General features: G+C 54.2%; 1 protein-coding gene across 1 annotated transcript in view; it reads left to right on the plus strand.

Annotated features, from left to right (window-relative positions):
• Positions 1 to 16,122, plus strand: part of LOC135404871 (hydrocephalus-inducing protein homolog) — a 271,661-nt gene that overhangs the window by 38,824 nt on the left and 216,715 nt on the right. Inside the window, exons 21-39 of the mRNA XM_064639602.1 lie at positions 547 to 796; positions 1,419 to 1,562; positions 3,003 to 3,146; positions 3,647 to 3,960; positions 4,622 to 5,012; positions 5,501 to 5,599; positions 6,191 to 6,400; positions 7,255 to 7,392; positions 8,457 to 8,634; positions 9,159 to 9,229; positions 9,938 to 10,071; positions 10,968 to 11,104; positions 11,742 to 11,863; positions 11,951 to 12,142; positions 12,539 to 12,688; positions 13,738 to 13,977; positions 14,251 to 14,422; positions 14,883 to 15,050; positions 15,342 to 15,515. Coding sequence (XP_064495672.1) covers positions 547 to 796; positions 1,419 to 1,562; positions 3,003 to 3,146; positions 3,647 to 3,960; positions 4,622 to 5,012; positions 5,501 to 5,599; positions 6,191 to 6,400; positions 7,255 to 7,392; positions 8,457 to 8,634; positions 9,159 to 9,229; positions 9,938 to 10,071; positions 10,968 to 11,104; positions 11,742 to 11,863; positions 11,951 to 12,142; positions 12,539 to 12,688; positions 13,738 to 13,977; positions 14,251 to 14,422; positions 14,883 to 15,050; positions 15,342 to 15,515 — 3,428 coding nt within the window. The remainder of the gene's footprint in view (positions 1 to 546; positions 797 to 1,418; positions 1,563 to 3,002; positions 3,147 to 3,646; positions 3,961 to 4,621; positions 5,013 to 5,500; positions 5,600 to 6,190; positions 6,401 to 7,254; positions 7,393 to 8,456; positions 8,635 to 9,158; positions 9,230 to 9,937; positions 10,072 to 10,967; positions 11,105 to 11,741; positions 11,864 to 11,950; positions 12,143 to 12,538; positions 12,689 to 13,737; positions 13,978 to 14,250; positions 14,423 to 14,882; positions 15,051 to 15,341; positions 15,516 to 16,122) is intronic.

Here is a 16,122-nt window from a genome sequence, read left to right on the forward strand (position 1 = left end):
ACGCCTCTGCCCAAATTAAGGGGCGAGCGAGACCGTGTGCCAAAGTTAATAGTACGGGTTTTTATTTAACAGTAAACACAAGGAAGAGAGAGAGAGAAAGAAATGGGAAAAAGAGAGAAAGGGGGAGAGAAAGAGAATGACAAAGAGACAGATTAAGTAGAGAAAATATCACCGCTGCATGGATTCCAATGGCATCCCATTGATGCTCTTCTTGTGGCCTTCTCGGTGGTGAAGTGTTCTCAAAGTGATGGTTTCAGTCTGCATCCATTAAGGGAAGCCCAGGATGGTGAGGGAAAAAGCCCATGGTGACGAAGGAAGTCTCTTGTGCTGAGGGAAGCTGTGGAAATACTACATTACCAGTGTAAACCTCTTACTCTTTGCAATAACGACATCAGAAGGGCATCAGACATTGTTTCTGGTCCACATTAAGAGCGGGAAGGGAAGATGGTCTCCAAGCTATTAACGCTTCAGATTGCTCACTAAGAGCACTTGACTGCAGGGAAATAGCAGCTCCCATGACCTTTTCCATCTCTGCTTCTCCTCCAGCCTCGTTCCCTGCGTTTTCCGGTTCAACGTGACAAACAAGGGGCGTCAGTTCCAGCGGCTGTACTGGGGCACCGAAGGTTTCAGCCCCTTTCGACAGCGTCATCCTCTCCCTGCCCTCTGTGTCACCAAGGGCAAAAACGCTTCCCAGAGACACACCACCCCCGTATTTAAGCTGCGACCACGGAGTATGAATCTGCAGCCAGGCGAGACTATGGAGCTGGTGCTGGAAGGCTTCTCCAGCACTGTCCAGGTGAGGTCCCTGCCAAGGGCTGAGCCTTCCCCATCAGGTCCCCTGCACTGGGGCTTCTCCTGCAGCCCCTTGACATTTGCCTGGGCAAATGAGCAAGGGCCTTCAAGACAGCGTTTAAGGCTACAGGTTTCCATGGCAGCACCAGTGGCTTTCCTTGCTGGCCACCATCGGTTGCTAAGGCTTTTTTGTGATTCCATAGCTACCAAACCCCAATGCTGATCCCAAAATACGGGCTGAAGGAAGTATTGCTTCTTGGGGGCAAACAGGGGGTTACCAGTGTCACCTGCTGAGGCACAAAGGAAGGGCAGAGAAAATAGGTTACGCTTAAAGCAGGAGCCCAAGCAGAAAGTGAATTAAACAAATGCCAAGTGGTTTCTCTGGAGTAAGCAGAGAGTAAAAGAGAAGCCCTGTGAAGGGAGGGAGTGTCTCACGAGTGCCTTTTGTGGCTATTGGGGTGCAGTGTTAGGGCCATTGGAGCACAGAAGAAATAGGCTGCAGCAGCACAGGAAGAAAAGGGGGCAGTGTCTGTAACTTTGTGGCCCGTGGGGGGTGAGGAGCCAACGCAGGGCGTTTGCTGGACACCCTGCCAGCAGCACTGGTGACAAGTGACTCTTGCATGCAGGACGTGGAGGAGAAGCTTGTGTGTGAGACAGTCGTGAAGCCAGAGATAACAAAGAAAGAGATAATCAAGACAAAGGTCACCTGCAAGTTCATTTCTCCCGCTGTGCAAATGTCATCCAAGGCAATCACTTTCCGTGTGGAGAAGGTAAGTCTCTGGATTGCATCCTGGCATTTAACAGCATGGCTCAGCGAGAGAGCTCGTGGGGGGGGGGGGTGTGCTTGTGTTAACAGCCCTCTTTACCCTTCCTGAGGCACTTTGTAAAGTAAGTGAGGATGTTTTTAGAGATGAGACTGGTTTTTAGCTTCCTCAAAGTAGAATTGTGGCTCCAGCCGCACTGCTGAGGGGGACCGTGGCCACCTGGAGAGAAATGCCAGTTTCTGTGCTCACTGTCAAGGGAGGTTTTTGAGGATCCTCCAACGCACGGTGAAGTAGGGAAGCTGGGAAAACCAGAGATTCCTGTGAATTCCTCAGGCTGATGAGGAAAAACCTGTCATCTGCTGTGTGTCTTTGCCTTGTCTGCTGTTGGCATGGATGCTCTATGGTATAGCTCTATGGTACAGCTCTGTGCATTTCCCCAAGCCTCACCTGCTTCTAAGGACCCACACACGTCCTGCAGCTGCAGTGATGATGCCACCGAGGCAAAGCAGGTGCCCTTTAGTCTCTGGATCCCAACTTCTGCATCATCATTCCCACAAGGTGTCTGGAAAAGGTGTTGCATTTTTTAGTTTCTGTGGTTTCGGGTCTCTCCTCAGGTTGCCAGGCTTCCACGGAAGCACCGAATTCTGGGAACGGGCCGTTTGGGTGTAATGAGCAGCTTTTCAGCTCTCCCTGATGCCTGCTTGTGCTCTGCTTGATGCCACACTGATTTATGGAGTGCTCTGGCGCTGCAGCTGTTTGATATCAGTACATCCAGAACTAGTTTCCCAAACTCTGGTTTCTCTGCCCCGTGCAAGAAGCCCACCACAATGCACAAACAAGAAGAAGGAGCTTAGGCTGATCATAGCTTGGAGGTTATAGACACTATGTGCCTGTAGCAGAGGCAGCAGGACACACATTGCAGAGGGACTGTTGAGGTTTCTGGCTGGCCACATGTTCATGGAATGTTCAAAGCTGACCTTGGGCTGCTGCAGGATCTCCACGAAGGGCCAAATCCTGCTTGCTTTTCTCTTCTGGCTGGCATCACTGCTTCTAGGAGGCTGCTGGAGCCAATAAGGCTGTGAGAAATGACTGTATGTGAGGGAAGATCATCTTGTGCTGTTCTGCCCAAGAGAGGAGACAAAACTGGAGACAAACGTTCTGGGGTCACTTTCTGCCTTTGATCTTGTTCAAGCAGCTGCCTCCTCTCAGGAGCCTATTCCCTCCTCTGTTCATGGAAGTGTTTCCTTGTCTCCCAGGGGAGGCTGGGGTTTCGAAACATGTAAAGAATCAGCTCTAGGGAAAAATGTCCTGGAAGGTTTAGAATCAAAGAAAAAGAGTAAATAGAGATGTATGCACTTCTGAGGTTGAAAAATGTGAAACGCGTTGGAAGGGGAAGGAGGTCTGTGGTTCCTTGAGGTTGTTTTTCCTTGTCTCCTGTTTCTGTAGCACCCTGATGATGTCCTGACTCTTCAGTACAAGCCTCTATCTTTAAAAAACACCTGCTGCCTGCCATTCCACCTTTTGCTGGACTTGGAGCAGCCGTTCCTAATCTGTGATGCAGACCATCAGCCCCTCCCTGCAGGGGCCCAGGTGAGCAGCCAAGGACCCTCCTGCCAGTGGGCTTTGAAGAGGGAGGGCTGTGGTGGTGCCCTTCTGTTGGGAGGTCCTCGAGTCAAGAAGTTTATTCCATAGAGTCAGCAGTGGACTGGCCTGAACTGTGAACTGAGTCAGCAGAGCTGCTGAAGGAAGCAAAAACTCATCTGAATTGGAAAGATCCCTCCTGGCTCTTAAGATACAAGGGGAAGGGAGCAGGCAGCCAGGTGTGGGCAAGCCATGCAGCAGAGGTGTCTCCTGGAGAGCACCCCAGCTCTCCAGCAGCCATCCTCTTGTATTGCTGCTGAGCACAGAAACAGGAGCCTGAGAATCCCCCACCGGAGTGTGGTGCTTGCAGTCAGAGCCTCCCTTGTAAAGAACTGAAGGGTGGACTGGGAAGGCCGTGCTGGGGTCACACTTGGAGCGTTTACGGTTTTGTGCTGTCAGACCTTGGGACTTCATCGTGTGGGTGACTGACACTCCTTGTCTCCTTGCAGCCTGTGAAGATGGAGGCAGGGCAGGAACTTCATCTCTCCATCGGCTTTAACCCAGCCTATAAAAAGGATCCGATCAGCTGGGTAGCAGAGAAGACTATGAAGATCCAGCTGGTGGAACATCCTCATGAGGAAGAGATCACCGTTCGGGGAGAGGTCTACTTCCCGAATCTCCGTATCCCGACCAAAGCGCTGGACTTCGGTTGCATCGCGAATGGCACAAAACAAGTGCGTTACCTGGAGATGACCAACTGCAGCCCAATTCCTGCCCACTACCACTGGTCATTCCGGGTGAACAGCAAGGACTACCTGACAGGGTATGTGCACCTTTGCCCTCTCCTGGAAGCTCTGGTGTCCTGTTTGTACTTTGCAAAGACCAAAGCTGTTTGCCTGGCATCTGACAAACTGCTTTTGACTTTCCCTTGTGGAAGTAACACCGACCAGCCGTGGTCAGGCTGGATGCTCAGGGAATAGGCGTTTTCCATGAGTTTGGTGCTGCTGTAGTCCCCCTCCTGGTTTCCTCTGGGAAGGAAAGCTGGTAGGGAAATCTGCTTTCTCAGACCTCTGTGGCGTGAGGCAGTGACCACCTTGGTGAAGGGCTCCTAGTCCCACCTCCACAGGGCTGGTGGAGGCACTTTCACAGCCCTTTGGCCCCTCTGCTTTGGGATGGGTCCTCTCTGCGAGCAGAGAAACTGCTCTCTGCTCCTTGCTACCTTCTCTGCATTCCCAGCCTTGGCCTGGAAGTGCTGGAGGATGCCCAGAAAGTCCCAAATTACGTCACAGAAAGAGCTAGTTAGCACCTGAGCTGATGCTGAACATCTTGCTACCTTCCCCTTCCTTCTCCTTTTCTGAGACACCCCCTTTCTGAGCTCATCACACCTGCACCCACCCAGGGGCTGCATCCTGACGAGGAATTGCTCGTGCAGGTGTCCCTCCCTCCCACTGCAGGTCCGCGATCATGGTTATGTTGTTTTCCAGGTTCATACCTTCCCCACCTAGATTCAGACCCCAACCACAAATGGCCAGGTTCGGCTGTGTTGAGTGTGGGCGTTATTCAAGGAGGTACTTCAGGCCTGGAAGTGTGCGGGAGCCAGCCAAAGCCCCGGAAGCAGCACAGGACTCTTCCCAACAATCATCACATTCAGCAAACTGCCTGGAAACAGAACAGAATTCTTCCGAAGAGTCATCAGATTCAGAGAACTCCCTGGAAACAGAATGGGATTCTTCTGAAGAGTCATCGGATTCAGAGGGCTCCCTGGAAACAGAGGACGATTCTCCTGAACAGTCACCACATCCAGAGAACTCTCTGGAAACAAAGCAGGACTCTTCCCAAAAGTCATCACATTCAGAGGCCTCCCCGGAAGCAAAGGTGGGTTTTCTTGGGCACCTGCCACTTGTGTTGCCTCCCCCAGCTTGCCACCAAAAAGCCGTGCTCATGCTGACCTCCCCTTTTGCTGCCCTGCTGTTCTGTGCCCTGAGAGTGGGCTGGGCAGCAGGGCCAGTGGCTGGACATGGGGTGTCTGGGGAGGGAGAAATAGGATACTTTTCTTTGAAGAAGCCCACTCTGATCCTACAGACCTATGCTGAGTTGGGGATTTTTTGGCTTGTTTTCTTTACAATGTAAAATGAGGCTTTTCTGCATCATGATGAGAAGGCTCCCACTTTCCTTCCTGTAGCAAACCGTGCCAAATCCTGATCTCCATGTACCCCCTTCCCAACCCAGCTAGAGCACCCGTTTTCAGGTCTCTGCCTTCACCCACGAGCCGGCATTGCAGTGACGGCCCCAGAGCTGCCCTTTATAGAGTGAGACTTGGCAAGGTGGCTGTGTCCTGGAATGGAAAGTGCCTTGTCTTCCAGGTGCCACCATCCACTGCTGCAGGGCCTCGGAGCTCAGTGGAGACGAAGGGGTCTGGGCAGTCGGCGGAGGCAGAGGCCCCTGGCTTCAGAGTGGAGGAGGTGAGTGGGAATCTCTCTCGCTTGCACGTTTTCAGCGTGGCAAGCAGGTCTGTTGCCCCCAGAGCTACAGAACTCCCTCTGCAGCACCCAGGGAGGGCATTGCTCCCCTGGTACCTCATCAGGTGCTCAACAGGATATTTTTCAGGAGCTTTTGGTGTAGCACCTTGAGAGGAGCAGCCTGTTAAGTCAGAGAGAGGGGGAAAAGCCTCAGGAGTCAGATGAGCTGGGCTGGAGTCTTCCCCTCAGCTCCAAGAGCTCTCACCTCTGAGTCTCCTGCTTTTCTGAAGGCAGTAAAAACCGGTTTTAAAGGCAAGTTCTGCAGCAGAGAGAATGTCTTGCTGCCAGGAGACATCCCAGTTTACTTTAATGTCTGGTATTAATTAATGCATTGAGCAGTGAGTATGGCAGAAGACTTTGGCCATGCTCCCTCCACTGGTCAGTGGCATGGAGGCAGGATGAGATTAGGATGCTTCTAGCTGGTGTTTGAGGAATAGGCCCCTCCAGCTACGGTTGTACTTTGCTCCAAGCCACGGCTGCTCTTCTGCACCCATTTCCACGCTCAACGACTCGATCCCTCCTCCCCTCCTGCAGGTTTTTGGTGTCCAGCCGGTGTCCGGTGTGCTGCAGCCGGGCAAGAGCCAGCAGGTGCCCTTCACCTTCTTTGGCCATGCCAGCATCATCGCCCGTGTCACAGCGCTGTGCCGGGTGGAGGGAGGCCCGACCTACGAGGTGGAGCTGAGGGGAGAGACTTCGGTCCTCACCTACCACCTGAGCATCGAGGAGATCAACTGTGGGCTGCAGGTACCACCCCTTCTCCTGGCAGAGCTGCTGCCTTGGGACCATCACCAGCAGGTTGCTGCCCAGCCCGGCCCAGGGCTCCCTCCCCTTCCCAGCTCCTTTGTTGGCTCTGGGGCTTGGAAGCACAACCTTGGAGGGATTTGTCTGGCATCCAGACTGCTTTGCAATGGCTGTCTCCACCCCCCTCTAGAATGTTGGGAATTCCTTCTCTTCAGGGTGCCTAATGCTGCCTCCTGGAGCAAGCAGGATCCCAGTGGGGATGTCCAGAGGGACACGTCCCTGAGACATCCCTCTGCTGATCCACTCCTAAAGCCTGAGCTCCAACGAGATGCTCTTGTTTAATGCTCTTGCTTAATCCACAAAATAACCCGGTTGGGCTTCCAGTCACTGCAGTTGGAGAGGATGTCCCAGAATAATCCCCACTTTCCTACTTCTCAGTTAAAAGTCCACAGGTCTTTCCAGCTGCTGTCCCTGTCTTGGTGCCCCGTCTGTCTCCCTTTTGGCTGGTGTGTTGCTTGCCAATATTTGCATGCAGGCGCCTTTTCTTCTGGAAAGCCTTGATGCCACCTCCTTTGTTTCTCCTGGCTGTTGGTGACCCCTCAGAGTGCAGAGGGCCCGTGCCCCCTGCTTCATTTCTTATTGGCCCTCCCATGGTTGTTCCTGCCCCTCTGCGTGCTGCCAGAACTCTGTTCCTGTGCAGGTCCCTGTGCCTGGGGGTTCCCCACGTTCCCAAGTGCCCGTAGCTCGTTCCCAGTCTCTGCTCCTGCAGTGTGTCTGCTTTCAACCCCATGAAAGAGGAAGGAGATTCTCAGCAGCAGGCCTGTGTCTGTAACTTCCCACTCCTCTGTCCTCTCCAGCTCTTTAACGAAGTCACCAGTGCCGAGGTCACCCTGCGGAACGACGGGAAGGTCGGATTCACCTACGTGGTGCAGAGCCCCAGCACTGGCACTGCAGACAAGCCTCTGCCTGGTGTGCTCGTGGTCCGGCCCAGCACAGTGAGTGGCACAATTGACTGACCCAGCCCTGTGTCAGGTGGCCAAGGAGAGGGTTAAAGAGAAAAAAGGGGGGCAAATAAAACCAAACCCAGCCATAAGAAGAGACCGGGCTGTAAGCAATTGCTGCTGGGGGCAGAGAAGGTCAAGCAAGTGCCATCCTAACAGACTGCCCCGTGGCCTTGGCTGGCAAGTGGCTCTGCCATCCCAGGGCAGCCGCTGGTGGGAGGCACGAGCACTTTGGTCACTCCTTGGCCCCCGACTGCTGAGCTCTGTGGCTGTGCTGGCACTGAGGCTCTTCTGAGGGTCACCTTACCCCAGCTGTGGGATCAGACAGGACTTATTCCTTGACCCGTGCCTCCCCCATGCCAGCACTAAGCAGCACTTACATATTCCTTGCTTGGGCTTGAAGCTGCTCTGCCAGAAAGTGTCACAGCCCCTGTGCTGGTCCTTCCCTCCCCCCAGCTGTGCTGCTCTGGAGCAGCTTTGTGGGGCAGTGAGGGGGCCAGGGAGGAGCGGGGCTGGAAGAGCCAATAGAGGAATTTGGAGCATCCCACCACTGTCCCAGCTTCTCAGTGCTGCCTGGATGTCTTTGAGGTGAAGCAGTGTTCCTGTCTTTGTCCCTCTTTGCCATGGGAAGAGGAAGCCGATTGGTTTTCCCATTTCTTCCTGCCTGTCTCCTACAAGGGGTGGCAGGAGCTGCTGGCCGGGCTGAGAGTGTGGGCGCTTCGCTCCTCTTCCCCAGTGGTGGCAAAAGAGCTCTCACCTGTTCAGCCTGGCTCTCGCTGGCAGAGGGCAAACCCCGTTAGCAGCAGAGCCGTGCTCACGCTGAGCACAGGGCAGGCTCTGCTGGGGGTGCAGCCTTAGGAGCCCTGGGAAGGACACACTGCACCCTCTGCACCCTCACCTTGGAGGGTCGGGCTTTTGGGCATGAGGAAGTTAGAAGGTGATGTGGTCTGACATTTTTTTCCAGAGAGAAACTATCTTCTCAGCCTGCCTGTGGCCTGAGCCTTCCTCCATCACACCCTCTTTGATGCATTGCCTCCCTCTTCTCCTGTCCCTTGCAGGCTTCCATTGAACCTGGCAAGGAGCAGGTGCTGAACCTCTATTACCTGCCAGGAGTGCCAGGAGTCTTCTGCAGGACTTTCCAGGTTCAAGTGGGTCACCTGAAACCAGTAGAAATCTCCCTGAAAGGAGAGGCAATCTTTGCTGGGATCTGTCTGGACCTGCCCTGGAGCATCAAAGGTGAGCACTGCCCATCTGCTCCCCAGCAAAGTCCCCACTGGGGTTTTTCCTGGCCGTAATGCCCAGAGGGCAGCTCACACCCATCTCCACCAAGCCTGGAGGTTGCAGGGCTGCCAGACCAACACTCACCCCTCTGGTTGCTTCCTGAGTCTTGAGCAGACAAGCACATGTAGGCTTTGTCCAAGTAACCATCCTGCAGCTCTTGCCAGCACTTCCGTCAGAGGCCTGGAAAGATGTCTAGACAGAAAAGCTTGGGAAAGCTGTAAGAGAGACTGGCAGGGCTTTTGGCAGGGCTGGATTTGCATGACACTGCAGGGGATAAGATGCTCCTCTGTGGGGAGGAAGATGGGTGGGAGTGAACATGAGGATTCAGAGATGAGCAGCAGCATCCACTTTCCAGAGGTGGCTTTCCATTGATGGGTTGTTTCTGGGAGAGACCAGCATTCGGGGGAGTGGGACTTCTCAGCTTCAATGGCATTGGCACTGCACCCACACTTCTATTTGTGAATGTTTTCTTCCTTCAGGAAGTGAAAAATACGAGAGGCTACTGAAACAGGCAAAAGAAAAGCTGAAAAAAGACAAGCAGGACAAGAAAGTAAGTGTTTGGAGGAAGGCTCAAATCAGGAAGCGACACGCGAAGGGCCCTGGCATTGTGGTAGGAACAGCTGCAGTCCCATTTGGCACATGCCACCCTCCCCATGTCACCTGAGGCCCTGGCACCCCACAACACCCCACAACAGCTTCTCAGTGCCCTGCTGGCACTTGGCACCTCCCTGCCCACACCTGACCACAAACATTCATCAGCTCAGCGTTGCCCCACCTCTGGTCGTGGTCTCTCCTGGAGATGTACCAAGCTTCCCCTTGCTGGGGAGTTTGTTGCTCCCAAATCAAGCCCTAGCAGGTTTACAGACCTTAGTAGCAGCAGCCTGACTGTGCCCTGGGACTGTGCTGGCAGTACTCAACTCCAAGAGGCAGCAGCTTGGTCGGGGTTCCCTTTTCAAGACAGCTTTTGTCCAAGCTGCTTTGGCACTGGTTGGGGACAGGCAAATACTTGAAGCTCTGGAAGGCTGCTAGCTTGTCTGTCTGGCCAGATCAGCTTTTCTAGCAGTGGGTGGGAAGGCACAGATGCTGCAGTTATTTCCCTGGAGAGAAGGTCCTGGCTAGGAGAGCAGAATGTGACACTGAGCAGCCAGGAGGACCCCATTCCCCCTCTCAACAAGAGCAGGGTGGGATCCTCTTTAGATACAAGCCTGGGCCTTGGGAAGGGCCTTTGCTAACCAGCCACTGCCTTCCCTTCCCTCAGGCAAACACTTGGCTGAGGATGGAGATGGAGCAGATGCTGATAAAGGAGAATGCTCTGGAGCTGCAGCCAACCCTCATCTCCCGCCCCCCAGAGGACACTGTCTTTAACAAGAGCATTCCTCAGAAGCTTGTCAAGTGAGTAGGGACTCCTGTTCCCTCTCTACAGGTGCCCTGAGGGCAACAGCCAGCAGTGTCCCCTGCTCCTGAGAGCTCCTTGTGCATGCGGATCTGGGAACAGTGGGCACTTCAGATTGGGTCTGATCCCAGTAGCTGTGGCAGCAATAGCTCGTGAGCAGCTGACTGTCCTCCCTTCCCCAGCGCCGCGCTGAGCTTTGGAGCTGCTCAGCTCCCCACAGGTGCAAGGTCCTGTTCTTAGAGCTGCGAGGGCCCAGTGCAGACCATCAAGCCCTTCCAGACAGCACAGACACTGTCCCTGCTGACCAGCTCGGAAAGAGAACTCCAAGCTGTTCTCTTGGTTCTGACTGACAGAGCCCCCTAAGCAAAAGGTGGCTTTGATGCTGGTGGGCTGGCAGGGCTTATCTGGGTAACTTGGTCCTTCCCTTTGCTCCTTCATGATGCTGCCTGGGCATGGGAGGCTCCAGTTCAGGAAGAAGATGCTTTGCAAAACAGATCCTTCATGTGAGCAGCGAAGTTTTCCTGTGCAAATCTTATTCCAAGGCTCGGAAGCAATTTCAGGCTTGGGCTGTGCACCAGGAGAAGCGTTTTCACTGAGACCACTGGAGGTCCAATGGATTTACCTACACGGGCTTTTTGTAGCAGAGGAGCTGTGACCAGAGTCCATTGAAAACTAATTTTATTTTCGGGTCCCATTGGAAGCTGATGAAACCCAGGACCTGCACTCCGCATAACTTCCCAAAGTCATTCCCAGGTGGTCAGGCCTTGGGTTTTGTAGGCTTGAGTTGAGTTTTTACAGCAGTGAGTACAGAAATGTCCACTTTATTTGAATCTTCCATCTACTTGAATGTGTGGCCGCACTGTTGTTTAAGGACTGTCCTTACTCCTCCTTCCAGAGTTGAGCTGCCCGAGTACATCCTGGACATGGGCACTGTTGTTCAGGGTTACAGTAAAAGCTGTACTGTGAAGATCACCAACACCTGGAGGTACCCAGTGGTCTTCCGGGCCGATGAACGTGCCCTGCGTGACACAGGTAACCAGTGCTGGAGAGGCTTCCCGTGGGCTGCAGGGAGCTGTCTCAGACAGATTGGCTTAAGCCACTGCACATGGGGAGGTTTTTTGAGCTTCTTCCTCCCAGTGCCCCTGCTGGGAGCTTCAGGGCCAGAATTCTCCTGGCCAGCTGTGCCCAGGGACCTGGCCTGCCTGGGGCTGCCCTGACACTTCCCTGCAGGGGCCTGATGGGCTGATTACCCTCCTCACCTGCCAGCATCTTCTGCCTTTGATTCCCATTGGCATCAAGTTTCTTTGGGCACTCTGGGAATGTTGCAAACAGATGAGATCTGTTGTGATTGGAAAGTGCTTTGTCTGGAGTTCACACTCTCACAGCTCTTGTGTTCGGCCTTTATTGAGGAAACAGCCTGTTTGATCCTCTGGTGGATCAAAGTAGGCTTCCAAAAGAGGCCTGGAGGCAGATCTGCACTTCCATCACAGAGTGGCTTGCTGTGTCTGAGGGCTGCTCAGGTGTCTCCTCTAAGTTTCTGTCCCGGGAACAGCACAGCGTGGGGTTTTTCCCAGGGCTCCCAGCAGGGCTCTCGTATGGCCTTAACAATGCTTACGACACATTTTGTGTTGCTTGTGTATCTCAGCTGCTTTGTTTTCATCTGTTCAAGGTTTCAGCATATACCGGGAGCCCGTGGAGTTCCTGATCTACGGCAACACCAAACTGTTTCAAGTGAACTTTGCAAGTGCCAACCTGCCCGTGGGAAAGGTGGATGTGCTCCTGCCCATCAAGGTACCGCAGCTTTTGGGGCAGGCAGCAGGCTGGGCACAGCAGCACGTGTCACCTGGACTCTCAGCTGAACTCTCTGTCTTTCTCCAGGTAGAGAAAGGCCCCACACTGCACATCCGCCTCCGTGCCACTGTGATTCAGCTGCTGCTCAGCCTCTCCAGGAACAGACTCCAGTTCCCCGATGTCCAGGTTGGGCAGTGCTGGAGTGAAACAGTCCGGCTCTACAACCCGTTCAACGTGCCCTGTGAATGGTTCCTCACTGTCAACAAACCTGCCAAGAAGGTAAAGCACAGGGAAATGTAACACGGAATGTTGGGTTTTCTTTGCACCTCCTGCCTTTTCTGTGCCTGTGGCTGCCTGAGCACTTGGGCTACAGTGTGTTTGAGGAAGCTTTTGAGGGTCCAGATCAAGGCTGCTTTGCCTGGACCTGTTCCATTGGCTGATGCTTTGCTTCCCTGCCATCCTCACCCATTCCTCCTCCTCCTCTGAGGACAGGACGGTGGCTCCCCATCTGCTTGCCCTGCCTGCAGGTTGTCCCTCCAGTTCTAGACCGTGGGGGCCACGCCGGGTTTGCTGTGGGTGCTCTCAGCACCGGGACAGGATCTCGGAGCACTCCAGGAACCGAGGCTCTGTCCTCTCAGACCGAGGAGACCTCACACGACTGGTTTTTGTGCTCAGGTGGACAAACGTTTGACACCGGCCATGCGTCAGAAGGAGCTCCAGGCTGCGAAGGATGATTCCCGTGTCTTTCAGTGGAAGGCCCGGGAGGGAACCCTCTATGGTAGAGAGTGGTGTGACCTGCAGATCCAGTTTTCCCCCCTGGAAGAGGTGAGATTGGCAGCTGTCGCCCCAGGAGCTCTGTCAGGGCAGGGTGGTAAGGAGAGCCCAACACAGGGAGTGGCAGATGAGCTCTTCCTCCACGAGCAGCTTTCTGGAAGCCCTGCACTCACTGCGCCTCAGTTTCCCCTGCAGCACACCCTTCTGAGAGGCGCCTTGAAATCCTCCCAGGGAACATCAGGGCACTGTGCTGTGGCTGCCTCTCTGCCCATGGGGGAGATTTGCCTGACTCCCTCGTCCTCCCCCTTGCCTGGTTGTATTTGCAGCCTGCGACGCTGGGTGCAGAGCAGCTGGCACAGTCACAGGGCATCAACCTGGAAGGGCCAATGCTGGCTCATCCTGCTGCTGGCACCAACAGACAAAACAGCCACCAGACACCTTCCTGGGCACGGCAGGACAGTCACCTGTAGTGGTGTGCTGCCAGCAGTCCCTGGGGCTCTGGCCCAGCCTGCCTGCACATTGCCTTGCAGCTGGGGAGTCGACTTCAAGGATGGAGCATTCCCAAAAGCCCTTTGCATGTGGCCACTGGGACTTGGAAACTGACAGGGTGTAACAGGAGGGACACAAGTGCTTCTGTGCCCAAGAACAGTCCCAGGGATCTTTTCATTGCTTGATGGATGTAACCAACCATCTTGTGTCAGGCTTTGACCAGAGCCAAACACTGAGCAGAGAAGACGACCTTTATTTCTAGCCAGCGAGAGCTCATCTGCCTCTCTCATGGAGCTGGTGTTTGCCTGATGCAGCAGTACCAAGACTGAGGGACCTTCTCGTGTGCTCCTCCATGACTAGGGGAGAACATCTGATAATCCATTTTACATCCACTTCATACCCAAATACCCAGTTACACTACACACCAGGATTTGTCCCAGTTACTCAGAGCCAAGGACACAGATGCTGTAGGCCCTACCATAAGTAAAGATCTGGGTTTCCGTTCCCCCTGGAGGGACTGATAACACCCCTGACCCTTGAGCAAGGCTTGTATTTGGGGTCCTGTCACCTAGGACTTCATGGACAAATTCTCGGCACTTTTCTCTTTTCAGAAGTCCTACAAAACCGAGCTGAAGATCAACATTCGTGGGAACAGCCAGCTCCTCGTGCTGCACATCTCAGGACAGGGTCTGGAGCCACGGCTGGAGTTCAGCCCCGCGGAGATCAAGCTGGGAGCGGTGCTTCCGTGCGGCCCTGAGCTGGAGAGGACAGTGGTGGTGAAGAACCCCTGCGAGTTCCCCATTGAATTTTACTCCCTGGAGTTTGACGAGGAGTACCGTGAGGAGGAGAAGGTGAGAGGGAAGGTCTGGTCCCCATGTGTGTGCTCCCCAAGCTGTGCAGCACTCCAGCCTTCCCAGGCTTGTGCCAGGGAGATGGAGGCAATCCCCAGGGCAAAGCCTGGTGGCACTTTGAGGTGAGCCATCCCTGCTGGCAGTCTGTGGAGGGGCTTGGATAGCCTGTGTTGTTGGGAGGAAGGAAGGAGGGAGAAGATGGGCTGAGTCTGTTGGTATGATGGAGGTTGATAAAGGAATCTTGTGGATGGTTTCTCTTCCCCACACGCACAGATCCTGCGGACGCTGGAGGAGTTTGGAGACCGGGCAGCCGTGGTGATGCCTCCACGCGCTGTGGGTGAGAAGCTGCCCCCAGAGGTGCTGGAATATTATGAAAAATGGAAGAAGATGGAGGCTCTGGGTCAAGAGATGTTCAAGCACAAGGAAGAATCAGGCGAGAACAATGGTAAGGCTTTGGCATTGGCTGTTCTGACTGGGGACATAGCAGGGAGCCCAGCCCATGCACCCTGAGCTCTCCATCACCTTGTTCTCCATGCAAAGCCCATGCTTTTAGCAGCCATCTGACCTCCTGCCTGGTGGAGGAATTCCTGGGTGAAGGGCTGTGGCATCCTCTGCCAACCTGGAGTGTAGCCAAAGCCAGCTCCTATCTGCCTGCCACAGACTGGGGAAGTAGTCAGGATATCCCCTTGCGTCCCTTAGCCACAAAGAGTAGCATCAGAAGAGCTCTTCAGCCAGTAGAACCAGGTCTAATATCACTAGCTCTTTTATATTTGCTCCTTCCCAGCAACAAAAGCACAAGCTCACGTTGCTTTCGGCCGTCTCCTTTCCTGGGATCTGAGGGGATAGGGAGGATGATCAGGATCCAAGGTAGGCAGGAGGCTGACTTTTCTGCTGGTTCTGCACAGCAGCACTTCAAGAGAGCATCAGGTTGTTGAAGGACATGGTGGACGAGTGTGACAGGCCCATCCATCAGGCCATCAGGCGCTACCTCGACACCAATCCCGTTGTAGAAGAGCTCAAAGCCCAAATGCCCAGAGGGATTGCCATCATCGTCTATGGGACCCCCCAGACAGGTACGGGAGCCACAGCCCTGGGCTGCAAGGAGAGGGGGAAGCAGGAGAAATGCATCCTGGTGGACCGTGGTGCCTGAGACAAAGTCCTCAGCTGCATATGAGGTGGAGATGACCCACCTGGGGCTGGAGTTCAGTGCTCGTAACCGTGCTCAAGCTGCCTCCCTCGTGGTCTCCCCTAGAAGGGCACTTGCTTTCCCACCGTCCTTGAAACCCGTTTGTGAGTTTCCAGAGGCTGTCCCTGAAAATGCCTCACGTGCAGGTGTCACCAAGCAGTCTTCCTCTCTCTCTCAGGAAAGACAAGGGTAGCGGCCGCCCTGTCCAAGTATTACAGTGCCGCCTGCTTGTCCCTGGACGAGGTGGTGACAGAAGCCATGTCGGACGAGTGCAGCTCGGCGGGGCGCCGTGCCCGGGAGCTGTGCGTCGAGGCTGCCCGTCAGCAAAGAGCCATGAGGGAACAGATGCCGGGTAAGGAGAAACGCTGCACCCAGAGCATGCTTAGGAAACCACCACGACCGTCCACTTCTGCTTGCTCAGAGAAATGGTTTGGCAGCCCTCGGGTCTCTTAGGGAACATGGGTGCTGTGCATCTCTGGCTAGTTTGAAAACAGAAAGCTCGATTTGAAGGGCACTTTTACTGCCATTCTTGGCACATATTCCTTTTTCTAGGGGTGGTGAAGCACACCTGTCTCTTTCTCTGAATTTTTTATATTTCCTCAAAGCTGAATCCAGCTTGCTGCTCATGGGCAGCAGGCAGAACCATTGCCCACCTTCAGAAGGAAAAAGCCCTCTGAAGTGGCTCATTAAGCACAAGACAGCTATGAGTGTGGCTTTGCAAATGTGAGAGGAAGGGAAGAATAACCTCCCAGAGGAGTTTCCAATGAGAAACATGCTGTAGATGAGCTCTTTTCTCCAGAGATTTTCCTATGCCCACTGTTGGGTCATGCAGCTTGTGCACGCTGTGCTGTTCTCCAGATCAGACTGGAGACTTTCAGGAAACTTTGCTGGCAGTTGGTGCCCTGAGCTCTGCAGGGTGAGGGCAGACCTGCTTAGTGTGGGGAGAAGTTTTGCATTGC

This window comes from Pseudopipra pipra, chromosome W, assembly GCF_036250125.1.
Source record: "Pseudopipra pipra isolate bDixPip1 chromosome W, bDixPip1.hap1, whole genome shotgun sequence".
In the NCBI taxonomy this organism is placed as follows: Eukaryota; Metazoa; Chordata; class Aves; order Passeriformes; family Pipridae; genus Pseudopipra; species Pseudopipra pipra.